General features: G+C 39.2%; 1 protein-coding gene across 3 annotated transcripts in view; it reads left to right on the forward strand.

Moving 5' to 3' along the window:
- The window catches only part of cacna1eb (calcium channel, voltage-dependent, R type, alpha 1E subunit b), a 46353-nt gene extending 32960 nt beyond the window's left edge, over positions 1 to 13393 (forward strand). The window contains exons 24-45 of one of the 3 annotated variants that reach the window (XM_072363757.1): positions 472 to 568; positions 674 to 834; positions 2338 to 2475; positions 2940 to 3141; positions 3233 to 3397; positions 4263 to 4373; positions 4587 to 4667; positions 4920 to 5039; positions 5156 to 5221; positions 5916 to 6007; positions 6144 to 6318; positions 6406 to 6533; positions 6797 to 6893; positions 7227 to 7332; positions 7467 to 7574; positions 7661 to 7761; positions 7936 to 8042; positions 8147 to 8246; positions 9115 to 9219; positions 9645 to 9780; positions 10669 to 10817; positions 11477 to 13393. In XM_072363757.1, the coding sequence (XP_072219858.1) occupies positions 472 to 568; positions 674 to 834; positions 2338 to 2475; positions 2940 to 3141; positions 3233 to 3397; positions 4263 to 4373; positions 4587 to 4667; positions 4920 to 5039; positions 5156 to 5221; positions 5916 to 6007; positions 6144 to 6318; positions 6406 to 6533; positions 6797 to 6893; positions 7227 to 7332; positions 7467 to 7574; positions 7661 to 7761; positions 7936 to 8042; positions 8147 to 8246; positions 9115 to 9219; positions 9645 to 9780; positions 10669 to 10817; positions 11477 to 11995 (3064 nt within the window). In that variant the 3' untranslated portion in view covers positions 11996 to 13393. The remainder of the gene's footprint in view (positions 1 to 471; positions 569 to 673; positions 835 to 2337; positions 2476 to 2939; positions 3142 to 3232; positions 3398 to 4262; positions 4374 to 4586; positions 4668 to 4919; positions 5040 to 5155; positions 5222 to 5915; positions 6008 to 6143; positions 6319 to 6405; positions 6534 to 6796; positions 6894 to 7226; positions 7333 to 7466; positions 7575 to 7660; positions 7762 to 7935; positions 8043 to 8146; positions 8247 to 9114; positions 9220 to 9644; positions 9781 to 10668; positions 10818 to 11476) is intronic. The other 2 variants (XM_072363758.1, XM_072363759.1) reach the window with 2 other exon arrangements.

Consider the following 13393-nt stretch of genomic DNA (forward strand, 5'->3'; position numbering starts at 1 on the left):
TTTTCTTTCTTTGTTTATGTTCTTTACATGTTTTTGTTTTTTCTCACATCTCTTATGGCTCACAAAACTAAGGAGTCTTGCAGGTAGCAGGGGTAAAAATCATAGATTATTTGGCCTGCAATTAATGCTTATTTTGTGCCATATATCAATCAAAACTTAATTACTGATATACTGAATTCTACATACAACACTATTACCTAGATAGTTTAGATTTGTAAGAAAGTAATAATGAGGACACAAAGGGCTAATACAAGGGGTTTGGGGGTAGAAATTTCCATAAATTATCAAACGATTTACTCCTAATGTCTGCCAGGTTCCAAACAATCAGTATCAAGTTGAAGGTCTATGATTCATTGTGTGTTTCCATTTTGCACTTTTGTTCACCGTGTTTTTCTCGTTATGCCACATGTCTTTGCGCATTAGTTTGCACGTGCATCTGTGCTTCTTAGTAAAGTATTTCAATGTCAACAGAAACACCAAAGGCCGAGACATCAAGACAATAAAGTCCCTCCGCGTTTTGAGAGTTCTGCGGCCTCTTAAAACCATCAAGAGACTTCCCAAGCTCAAGGTCCGATGAAAACAAGGGAAAACTCTCTCCATGACTTTCATGCTTGGTGTTTTTCTAACAGATGTCTGACATGTTATATTTGCCTCCTCTCTTTCTCATCTACAGGCAGTTTTTGACTGTGTGGTCACATCTCTGAAGAACGTTTTCAACATCCTCATTGTGTATCAGCTCTTCATGTTTATCTTTGCTGTCATCGCAGTGCAGCTCTTTAAGGGGAAGTTCTTCTATTGCACTGACAGCTCCATGAATACAGAGAAGGAATGTCGGTAAGTAAATATACAGACCCCTCTCACTGTCTTATACTTGTGTTTTGAATGGACATGCACTGTATGTATCTGAAAATCCACCTATATGTTGTCACTCAAAGTGTCACACTATATGATGTGAATATGAAGAGTCAGACTTTCCATTTTTGTTTGATCAAAATGGAAAGTGACAGCAAAGAATGTTTTTCACTTTTTGCCAAATTTGCTTATTCACCTCCCTGCAGAGTTACATGAGAGGTTTTATATTTCTGAATACCATTTCTAAATCAAGATGCAGCTTGAATATAGCGTAGCATCATAATTGAAAAGAAGGTGAAACAGTTAGTTAAGTTTAATCAGTTTTAATAAATCTGCCATCCCTGTTTTAATGGTTATATTGATATGTTAACTTCTTTGTCTAATTTGTACAGTCTCATGGTGTGAAATCAACTTATTGCGGTTTTATGAAGGTTTATATGCAGGACAATTTTTTAACCTGCAAAGTCACCTTCTGGGGAAAAAAATGAATGCTACACTTGCAAATCTAACTCGTCATAGATCAGTGAGAAGGAAGCTGGCAAGAGGTATTTCTAGCAAGAAGTGTACATGCACAGCAATGCAATATTAACACCCATTCAACAAATGGGACTGCAACCTTTTTGAGCTTTTTGACAGCAAACTGTGGAAACATTCTTCCCAACAGCTTTGCCACAAGAGGCATGACGGTGCATTCTTTTTTGCTTTTATGTATGCCTTTCTTCCAAAGTACATAACAGCTAGAACACTGCAATCATCAGATGCAGGTTAATTAGAGGTCACTGGAAGGACTCATAAGAAGATTGGGGATGCAGCCTTTGTCACCTACGCCCCAAAATTATGGAACTCACTACCCAATAATATTAAGGAAGCAGACACACTTTCAAAAGGCATCTTAAAACCTATCTCTTCAAAAAAGCATTTTATTAATCTTATCGTGTCTTATTGTCCTCCTCTTACCTGTTTTACCTTTGTTTTATCCTCCTGTTTATTTTATGCACTAGTATCTTCTTGTTATGCACAAGCTTTCTTATCTTGAACTATGTACTTTCTAAAACTTTTATTCTTCATACATGCATTGCTCCTAATGATTGTTTTTATTGTTTTCATGTAAAGCACTTTGAACTGCAACTCTTGTATGAAATGTGTTATATAGATAAAGTCTTACTTACTTACTACTTATATACCCTCTGATAACTCACCTAGATTACCTGCTTAGGTCTTTAGGGCCATAAGATTTTAGTAGTTTCTGTGTTGCGATAGGAAGCCAACAGAAGCTAACTTCTGAGTAGCAGCTCCAGATTTGCCTCATTAACAGACTGAAAACATGTTTTTCCTAAGTTTCAGGCCCAGTGTAATTTTTTTGAAGCTTTGATGAATTTGGTTTGATATGTTTGGATATGATGTTCAGCACCTTTGGTTTAATTAAACGGTTTAAACATTGAATAAAGTAAAACCTTGACCTCAGGTTTGCTCTATTCCCTTCAGAGGCTTCTACATTGACTACAGCAGAGACAAGAAGGAGGTCAAGAGGAGAGAGTGGAGGAGACACGAGTTTCACTACGACAACGTCTGCTGGGCCCTTCTCACACTTTTCACTGTGTCAACTGGAGAGGGATGGCCTCAGTAAGTCCACTTGCAAATAAAAACTTTTTAATTCTTGCGTGTACTGTTAATGCAAAACCACAATCCATAAAAATCCAAAACCTGATATACAGCCACCACGAGCAGACATAATATGAAACCACAACAAATTGAAACAAAACCACCACAAGGTGCTCAAAATGACCAAATAAGACATAAAACCAATATGACTGAATGCACAACAACCACCAAAAGACATAAAATCACCAAAGTGAAACAAAGCCATCACAAGGAGACACTGAATTAACACTAAGATATACAAAATGATTTTTTAAAAGATAGATAAGGGAGAAAAATGTCTGCAATACCCCTTTCCATGTCTTTCAGCTTCTTTGTAGGAGGGGGAGTCACTACATTTGTGTTCCCAGGGGTCTGTTTTCTCATGATCGGTCAGTGGAAATACCAAAAATTCTATTTCAATTCAAAAAGTGTCTTCTCTCATTTAGGGTCCTTCAGCACTCTACTGATGTTACAGAGGAGAACATGGGACCAAGTCGCGGGAACCGAATGGAGATGTCCGTTTTCTATGTGGTGTACTTTGTTGTCTTCCCTTTTTTCTTCGTCAACATCTTCGTGGCTCTCATCATCATCACCTTCCAGGAGCAGGGTGACAAGATGATTCAGGAATGCAGCCTGGAGAAGAATGAGGTGTGAAGTAGTAAAAAACAGTACAACTCACACATATGGGTTGGTTATCTTTAGCTTTGTTTGTTTATGTTGACGAATTTCTTCCTATCAGAGGGCCTGCATTGACTTCGCCATCAGCGCCAAGCCGATGACTCGCTACATGCCTCAGAACAGACAAACTTTTCAGTACAAACTGTGGCACTTTGTGGCGTCACCTTCTTTTGAGTACACGGTGCTCGTCATGATCGCACTCAACACTGTTGTTCTCATGATGAAGGTAAATGATTCTGTCAGTCATGATAAAAAAGTCCCAAAGTAAATTATCTTGCTTGTTTTACAGAAAGAGTACAGAAAGCAGATAATTCCTTGGAAATTGTTCCTTTATCTCTACTTTTTAGGACATTAAAGTTATCAAAGTTATCAAATCACAGACTAACTGGCCAAATCTCCATAGCAGTGACTTTTAGGAAACAGGCGCACTGATTCTCGATGTATTGATGCAATCAAATGGCACTTTTGTTTTCATGTGAAGTATAAAAGGAAAACACCAAGGGCTAAAAGGGATTTCAGTCTCCTGATTTATATTGTTTGAGCTGCCAAAATGTGTTGTGCAGGTTTACCAAATGCACAACTGTAATTTGGTTGCAGAATGGCACTCTGTGCAGCTCTTTGTTCCTCAGTTGGGTTGGATTTTGGAAGTTAGTTGGTTGGCTCACACTTTGTTGTGCTTTTTGTTTTGTTCCCTAATGGGTTTCTGAGTAGTTTTTGTGCAGAGTCTGATTTGCCAGCAGAAAGTTATAATCCAATAAGAAGATCAAAGTTACTGAAGTCACCTGTCTGTGATTTTAATGTTGTGGCTGATCAGTGTAAGCAAGGATTTTAACTGATCTTTTGGACTTGGTAAACTGGGCTGACCTCAGTTAGCCTGAATGATACAAATAATCATTCGCATTGCACCTTGAGCATCGCGTATGTGGATGGGTTTACACGTTTTGAAGGTGCACTTCCATCGGCTTACATTTTTATTGCATTTGGAATGCGTTTATAATTACGTTGGTGTAAAGTCAATGTGGCCTGTAAGAATGGTGTTATTAATTGAAGAATGAAATGTTTGTCTGACTTTTTGACCTTTGCTTCCTCAGTACCACTCGGCTCCAACAGCTTACGATGCAGTCCTAAAACACCTAAACACAGCGTTTACCGTCCTCTTCTCCATGGAGTGTATACTGAAAATCATGGCTTTCGGTCTTGTGGTAAGTCTTGAATTATTATAACTTTCCTTGAACAGAAAAAAACCTCAAATATCTTATTTGCAAGAGTGTTTTGGGCACAGCCAGCTGCTAAAAGCTAGCAGCATCATGAGCAGAAAAGCTAAACATTTAAAAGCATTTCGAAATGCAGAACAAATTTAGCACAGTTTCTTTTTATAAGTGTTTTTACCAATTTTTCATTTCCTTTTTCTGTAGAACTATTTCCGAGACACTTGGAATATTTTTGACTTTATAACTGTTCTTGGCAGCATCACAGAAATAATTGTGGATCTGCAGGTAAGACACAGCCTGGATGTTGTTCTTTGTCAAAATATCATGACTCAAAATAGAGACAAGAGCCAGCAGGTTTAAATGCAGCATTCTTTCTTTGCAAGTTTACTTGTGTCTTACGATTCCTGCCTCCTTAAGTCACATTGTGTTGAATTTTGCCATCTGGGATTTACATCCTGTCTCTCCCGTCTGGCTTCCACTCTTGCCTCTACCCTCTCTGACTGTGTCACCCTCTCTCAAACCACTTGTCTGTCTCAGTCGGTGAACACCATCAACATGAGTTTCCTGAAGCTTTTCCGAGCAGCCAGGTTGATCAAGCTGCTGAGACAGGGCTACACCATCCGCATTCTGCTGTGGACCTTCGTGCAATCATTCAAGGTCCGACATTTTAAAAATCGTCTTTTTCTTCATTGTAATTTCAATTACGCCTTTGAGAGTACTTTGAGAGCAAAATGTGGAAAGTTGTCATGTCTTTGCTGTGTCTTCTCCAACAGGCTCTTCCTTATGTCTGCCTTCTAATTGCCATGCTTTTCTTCATATATGCCATAATTGGAATGCAGGTACAGTTTTGCCAATGTTGACACTAAACTCCTGAAATCTCCTTTAAAAATTATATAACTTTTAAAATCTTAATTAAGGATTAATTAATTGTCTAATTGTTTTTTGTTGTTGTTGTTGTGGGCAAAACTGAAATGAATAGATTTGTTTTTGTCAGTGATCTGTCATTAAAAAGTAAAAGTTACAATACAAATACAATCATTCTTATGCTTGCATTGACAGTTTATAGCTGGATGAAATAAAACGAATCAATTTAAATTAAATTTAATCTAATGGTATTAGTATTTCCCTCTGCCAAGATGAACTTTGTAATGCACTTAAGTAAAGAATAAATTTGTAGTGATTGAATCAGTTACCAAATATTATCAGGCAGAAACAAATGCAGCCACCGTGATCAATTATACACTTTTATAACTTTTACAGATTGTAGATGTATATCTATTTGGATCTGTTTGAGCTTGTTTGGGTCAGTTGTATCATGTTAATAATATCTGAGCTAATTTAAGCCATTAATTATTATTATCGATAGCTGTTGGTACTGATTTGGTCGGGCTGAATGAATGTTTAATGTGCAAACTTTGGTCGGTGGTATCCATTTTGTGTGGTATGGAAGCTGATGTATTAGGAGCTGCCTTGATTGCAGCAACAGCTGTCCAATAAAATAACTGATTCACTGAAGTAGTCTGTTTTCTGCAGGTGTTTGGAAACATCAAGCTGAATGATGAGAGTCACATCAATCAGCACAACAATTTTAAGACTTTTTTCAGTGCTCTGATGTTGCTGTTCAGGTGAGCTTTGTCAAAAATACGTTCTCAAAATGAAGATGGACAATACTTTTATTACTAAGGTTTTTAGTCTTAGTTTTGCATGAAGGTGAGTTCAGTTTGATGCCGTCTGGGTATTTGCTTGTGTTTGAACCACCAGGAGTGCTACAGGGGAATCCTGGCAGGAGATTATGCTCTCCTGCCTGTCAGGACAGGAGTGTGAACCAGACCACTCTATCTCCCCCCTCACCATGTCTCCAGACCACATGGGTGGCTGTGGCACTGACTTTGCTTACTGCTACTTTGTCTCCTTCATCTTCTTCAGCTCATTCCTGGTAAGATCAAAAATTAAATCAAACATTCATGCTACAGATTGTCTTGTTGCTGCTTCTATTCTCAGCTCTTTCGTGTACCTTTTTCAGATGCTTAATCTTTTTGTGGCTGTGATTATGGATAACTTTGAGTATTTGACACGAGACTCCTCGATCCTGGGTCCACATCACCTGGACGAATTTGTTCGAATCTGGGGCGAGTACGATCGGCTGGCATGGTGAGCTTTGACCTCAGCTAATCATTTCTTTTACACTTCAGTTTGTACACCTGATCGACATTCGTGTTCTGTCTTCATCCAGCAGAGGGCAGTCACAGAATGTAAAACGTTAAAGCTTTAAAGTTTTTGTGCAGTGAGCTGACATTCATCAAGATTCACCATACTAAAACCAACTACTATTAAAATCAAATAATCATACCCACACTTATGTTCTTACTGCCTGTATGTCTCCTCACTTATCCCTCTGTTTTTTTCCTATGAAGTGGACGTATTCACTACACAGCCATGTATGAGATGTTGACACACATGTCACCACCCCTTGGCCTGGGTAAAAAATGTCCTGCTAAGATCGCTTACAAGGTAATGAGAACATGATAACTTTTATTAAACACAGAACAACCATGAAACAAAAAGTTTAAAAGACGCAAAGACATTTCTGCAGTTTTTGGTCCTATTAATCATTTCTACAAAATGCATCAAATCATTTCACCCAACGAATTCAACATGTAATGTTCTTTATGTGTGTTCTTTAAATGGTTGCTGAAAATATTGGCTGGCCATCTATTGGAGGCCATTTGTGTTTCACAGGGAAAAAGAAATTTAAAAAAAAAAAATGGGTCGGTACATTTTGGAGGTTATATTTTGTTCTAAATCTTCCTCTGTACTTCAACTTTCACCTTGCACCTCTCTCAGAGGCTGGTGTTGATGAACATGCCTGTGGATGAGGATATGACCGTCCACTTCACCTCCACTCTGATGTCGCTCATCCGCACAGCTTTGGAAATAAAAATAGCTCGAGGTCAGGGCCCGATATTTTGTAAAGAGCAAAACATGTCCATCCTAATAGTCCTCACTCAAAGGTTAAATCTTTCAGTTTTATATTATGTCCTAACAACAATAAAAACCAAAGAAACTTTTTGTGGGTGATCCCAGGTGGTGAAGATCGTATTGCTCTGGATGCTGAGCTGCAGAAGGAGATCAGCATTATTTGGCCTTATCTACCCCAGAAGACTTTGGACCTACTGGTACCTATCAACAAAGGTCTGGCTCTGAATGTGATAGGACATTTTCAATGTAATGCTGAGAGGCAAACAGAGACCCCGAATGTAGCATGTCTGCCCTTACAGATACTGACATGACGGTGGGGAAGATCTACGCTTCAATGATGATAATGGACTACTTCAAACAGAACAAAGCCAAGAAACTCAGACAACAGCTGGAAGCTCAGGTCGGCTCGCTGAAATAAACTTTCTTGCATATTTATTTATTTGTTTCCTATTTACAACATGAAAATACGTTTCCAGAAAGAAAGGTGGGAGATATCAGATGCTTGCTTTTGAACTGTGTGCTGATAACAAGCTGTGTGACCTGTATTTGATCTTGTGTTTCTGTCACGTTTCAGAAGAGTAACTTGATGTTTAAACGTTTGGATGCCTCTACCCTCCCTGAGGACATTCTGTCCAACACCCAGCCGCTGCCAATGATGGCCCATAGTGCTGGTTCAGCCCTGTGAGTCTATAAATGTGTAAAAAACAGTGTGTGTGTGTGTATGTGTGTATGTATGCACATCTCTGCTTGTGTTTGCTTACTGTTTATCTCTATCCTCTATACAGGACCAGAGGAGGCTTTGTGGCTTTGAGCCCCATCTCACCACAAGAACTATTTTTGCAGCCCATCAGCTCAGACACTGATGCTAGTCAGCAGCAGAATCTGGTGAGACAGTGGACCAAGATGATCAAACATCAATACCATAACTGTACTTTTTAGTATAGATTTAATCGCCTGATATTCATAAAGACATTTTTCTTAGGAAAGTGTTTTTGAAATGTTACATCTATGGTGTCTACACCGCCTGGCTGAGAATCAGTGTTAAAGCAAAGATTTTTACTCAAATATTTGAAAGCACTTTAATCTTTTTTACCACCACAAACCTGTTATAAATGTGTTTTGACTGGTGCTGTTTTCTCAGTGCCTTGCAGAGCACTGCATTGCTGCTGTCTGTGCTCCTGTCTTTTAGTACCGTAGAGGCTGGAATAGCAGAGACAGATTGTCAAACTGTTGGTGTGTTGCTGTCTTTACTGTCTGGTTTTACTGGTCCACACTGCCTGCCGGTTGAATGATGACAAATGATTCTGAAGTAATTTCATGTTAGTGTGCAGAGGAATGCATTCGGCCCAGGACAGATGTTGTCTGACTCTGTTTGTGTAGCTGCTAAGACTGCTAAGACTTGATCATGCATGACTCAATGCACTTCCAAGCTGAAATAGAAAGACCATGTTTCCCTGTAAACTGTTGTGCTTGTTGTCTAATCTCGTTCTTCCTCACTCTGTGCAATACTTTTCCAATCTCACTTTGTTTCCTCTCGATAAAGACAGTTTTCCTGTTGCTAGTTATGGATCCGTCTGTTTTTTTGGCTGGAATTGAGATGGCAATGATAGATAACACTCATTGAAGAAATGGTTTATTTACCTTCCTCTCACCTGAGCTGGACCTCCTTACAGAGTGGCACTGCTGGAGGGGATGAGCCTGATTGGTGCTCTGTCTTTCCTTGCCCCCCTCTCTTGTTTCTGTACTCACATAGGTGGGCGAGTGCAGTTGGGGGATTGAAGCCCCAGTGGAGCTTCCACTTGGGAGGGGCCTGTGTGTGCGGGCCTCTTCCATGCCACGTCTGGCTGTAGATTCGCAGGTACACACATATTCTATGACACGGCTTCTGGGTTGGATCCTTCGGACTTCAGTTGCTGCATGGGCTCTTAGGCCAAAGTGACTTGTTTTGTATGACTACTGGTTGCTTAGCGGTTCAAATCAGTAGAGTTTTGTTTTGACATTTGCTACTATGGGAGCCTAAGATTCAGTGATTTGTTAAAACAGGGTGTGATCTTTGAATGCTGATGCCTCATGTTGTTATGTCCATTTATCTTATCCCCTAAGTAGAGGAGAAACTAAACTAAACCCAACAAGTATTTTAAGATGCACTACATGTTTGCAAAAAAAAAAAGCATGCTAAATGGCTCTGATTTGTTGCTTTGAATCATCTGAATCTAACTCTATATTTTCTGCACTGTGCTTGCGTGTTTGCTTGTTTTTTGCGTGTGGCTTTTCACACACAAGCAGGCAGAGGTTCCAAGCAGTTCCATGAAGCGTTCCGTCTCCACAATTGCAGATCAGCGTGTAAATGGGCTCTGGCAGGAGGAGAAAAGTCCTGAGCGTGTCTATCGACCTCGGCATAAAAGTTACAAGGCTGCTGGTTCGTCTTATTGTTTGCATTCTAACTTCTGTTCCTCCATCACAAACAGTTTATCTCCAAGTTATGACAGTTTAGACTTCAACTATTACTACTAATAGTTAATATTAGTAATACTAAGTATTCTGACTACATCAAATCTATGCACATTTCCAGATCCCAGCCATTTAACCTTTGTATTTGGATTTGATTGAATAATTCAAAGGTGATGCGTTTCAGTGAATTGAGGAAGGATGTAGCCTAAAGTAATTAACATTTTTATTAATAAGAGCTTAGTTATTAGGGAGATTAATGTCCTTGAGCTAAAAATTGAAAAATCCAAAATATCTAAAAATACCTTGAAGGTGAAAGCTGGTCAGTGAGGGAAGTTTTACAGCAAGGGAAGACAAAACACACCTCTTTCAACAGCATTTGGGGGAGGCTGCTATTGCTGCTTGAACGAAATCTGATCATGACAGACCAAGAAACTGATTGACGCATTAAATGGAAAGTTTGAGGTAGTTGTTGAATGGACAAAAACAATTTATAATTAGTGCTCTATGTAACTTATTTGTTACATCTACTCTGAACTTAAAGAATTAATCAAAGATTCTAAAATATATAGTTGTTGTTTAGTTGCCTAATAATTGTAAATACTATACCAGAAATCCCATTTCTTTTTGATCTTCTGAATTCAGAAATTCAGATTTTGAATTAGTGAGTAATATTGGTTCAGCATGATAATAATACTACAGAATAACAACTAATTTTAGCTAACTAGTTTTTGTTTTTTGTCAAAATGTATTGGGGTGCTTGTATGAAAGTTTGATTTGATATCAACTAAGTAAATCTTTCCTCATCTATCTTTTGATCGTTTATTTTGTGTCGTTCTCTTTCCTGAATGTACTGTAGTTTCTCGTTTTGAGCACCGGGAGCGTGGTCGGTCTAAGGAGCGCTGCCACCTCCTGTCACCGGACACATCTCGTTGTAACTCAGAGGAAAGAAGCTTGCAGCCCTCGCGATCCTCCAGCGTGGAGAGAGAACACCCCCAGGATAAGCTGGTCGGTCAAACACCCAGTTTATCCAACTCACATCCTCAGAAAACTGTGGAGCAGAAGCAGGCAGCAGCATGTAGAGCAAAACTCCTGGTTTAACTCCAGAAAGTTGATTATAAAGTATAGAAATTTCAACATGATTAGAAAAACAGCTTTTTTGATTTTGACAGCTGACACAATGTAAGTGTGTAGAAAATGTATGAACAAACAGACACGGTTTGTCCTACAGAGATTTGTGTGACAGGTAAATATTTTGATGTGGATCCCTTTGGTGTGTTCTCTAAGTTTTCTTCTGTTTGCTTAAGAGAACAAAATTTAAATACACAACAAACAATAATCATGTTACCTGTTATCCTGGAAATGTATTGTTTCAATCTGCAGTGCAGAGAGCTATTGGAAGATGTTTCAGAGCTTTTTATTGCATTGCAGGATCTTTATCCACACATGCAGGTCACAGTTGACCAAAAATTATAGAATCCCCTTTATACAGCTAATTGATGATTTCTTGCTTAATAATCTGAACTGAGCACATGTTGATCAACTACTGAAGGTAATATGATGTGACTGAAAGCTCCAGAACAGCTATTCGATGGACTTTGAATTCAGACAGTGTTTTCCATCCCATCACCATGTGACGCTTTCTCTATCTTTATTCTTATGTCTAGGGGAACAGTTCGGACAGCCCGGTGCCCTCCACCTCAGAGTCCAGCACGCCCAGTGGCAGGCGACCTCTATCACAGACCCCGACTCGTCCTCACATCTCCTACTCCCCGCTTGTGTGTCGCACACAAACCTCTGTGGGCAAAGACGAGGATGAACAGGGCAGCCCAGAGACCGTAAGGCGAAGCAAACCCACATGGGAGACCCAAGAGGGGGTTACAGGAGAGAGGCAGAGCGAGGCCGGCAGACACGCCTCCCCACCTCGTCGCTACCCCTCCGAGCCTTTCCTAACATCACTGGAGGACGACCACAGCCCAGACCCATCTGGTCCCATGGAAACGTTGACCTTCGAGGCGGCTGTGGCCTGCAGCCTGGGACGCTCAAACACCATCAGCTCGGCCCGTCCTCGCTTGCGGACCGGCTGGCAGGTCCCCAACGGACACTTTCGTAAGCGTCTTGTGCAGACAGCCTCAGCTGCAGGCTGTGACCCTCTCAGCGACACAGAGGAGGATGACAGGTGCTAGGGACAGGAGACACAGCAAGGGGGAAGAGGGCAAATGTCAGAGAGGTGTGAGAGGACGCTCCACGACGGTGTGAAAGAGTGAAAGTTTATGTGACTCTTTTTGCATCTTCAAGGCCGTGAGCCCTCAAGATGTTTGGTAAAAACCCAAAATGATGAAGACTAATACTTCCTGAAACTGTAGTTGCCAATTCACACAGGACACTGACAATCAATAAGGTCTATTTCCTGATACTTGATGATAGAGACTAGTAATGAATACAGAAAATAGATAAACCGAATGGATCAGATTATGTCATTTGTGTCAATTGATATTTTCTTTCTGAAGATGTTTTTAAATGATTCAGTGTTGCTCTAAACAGTACCTATCTGTGAGATGTGTGAATATGTAACTACATTTTCTTATGAATGACTTGTTTTGTAAATACATTGTGATCATCTCACCATTGCCATTTATTAGACGAGATCAATACAACAAGCCATTATGAAAACGCAATCTGATATTTTACCAGACAATGTGGATACTGATAAGTGACACTATAATGCTGGATTTTTTTACAGTATGAATGAATGTGCAGGGGAGGAACGGCCTGATATCTCCTGATCATTTTTCTTTTTGGTATTGAACATAATAACTTGTGAGATATGGATACACCTATAGAATAAAATAGAAACAATGCTTTTGTGATTTCACCCAACATTATTGTTAAATCATGACTCCACCAAACCTCAGATCTTTAATATTTCATGATTATCTTTTAAAACTGTCTTTTTTTCTTTTCTTTTTTTTTTTTTTACCAATCTAAACCCTTTAAATTTCACTGCACTGTACATCAAATCATCTGATTTGCAGAATACTTGGGAGGGCAATCTTACCGTGAACTGATCCAAAAGCAAAATGATCTATTTAATTTGTTTTCACTGTTTTGGTTTTTTTTGTAATCAAATCAATATTATATGAACCACTGCAGGGGAGTAATGTAGAAACACTGCAGATACACCATGTCACATTTTGCTTTGAAAAAAATAAAAAATAAAAGAAGACATATTACTTACTAATAATGTACAGAAAAATTATGCTATGTGTAACATTTAGAGAAAAAAAACGGTATCAGCTGAGGAGATTTAAAGGAATCCTTGGAAATATTCAGATTAAGGTTTGTGTATTTGTTTTACTTGCCTGAAGTAGGCCAAATCTGTGAAACTCACTTAACCAAAAACATGGAAATTTGTATCATAAGATCAAGGAATGCAAATACTTTGTTGGTTTTTATGTGTACAGTAGCTGTATATACTAATAAAGGTGTCCTGAAGTTGCCATAGTTTCTGGATGTCATTTATTGTTGTTGTTTTTACTCCAACATGAAAAACCTGAGTGTAGTAATAACTTTGACATAGTGAA

Source organism: Leuresthes tenuis, unplaced genomic scaffold (assembly GCF_036924035.1).
Source record: "Leuresthes tenuis unplaced genomic scaffold, fLeuTen1.0.hap1 SCAF_14, whole genome shotgun sequence".
In the NCBI taxonomy this organism is placed as follows: Eukaryota; Metazoa; Chordata; class Actinopteri; order Atheriniformes; family Atherinopsidae; genus Leuresthes; species Leuresthes tenuis.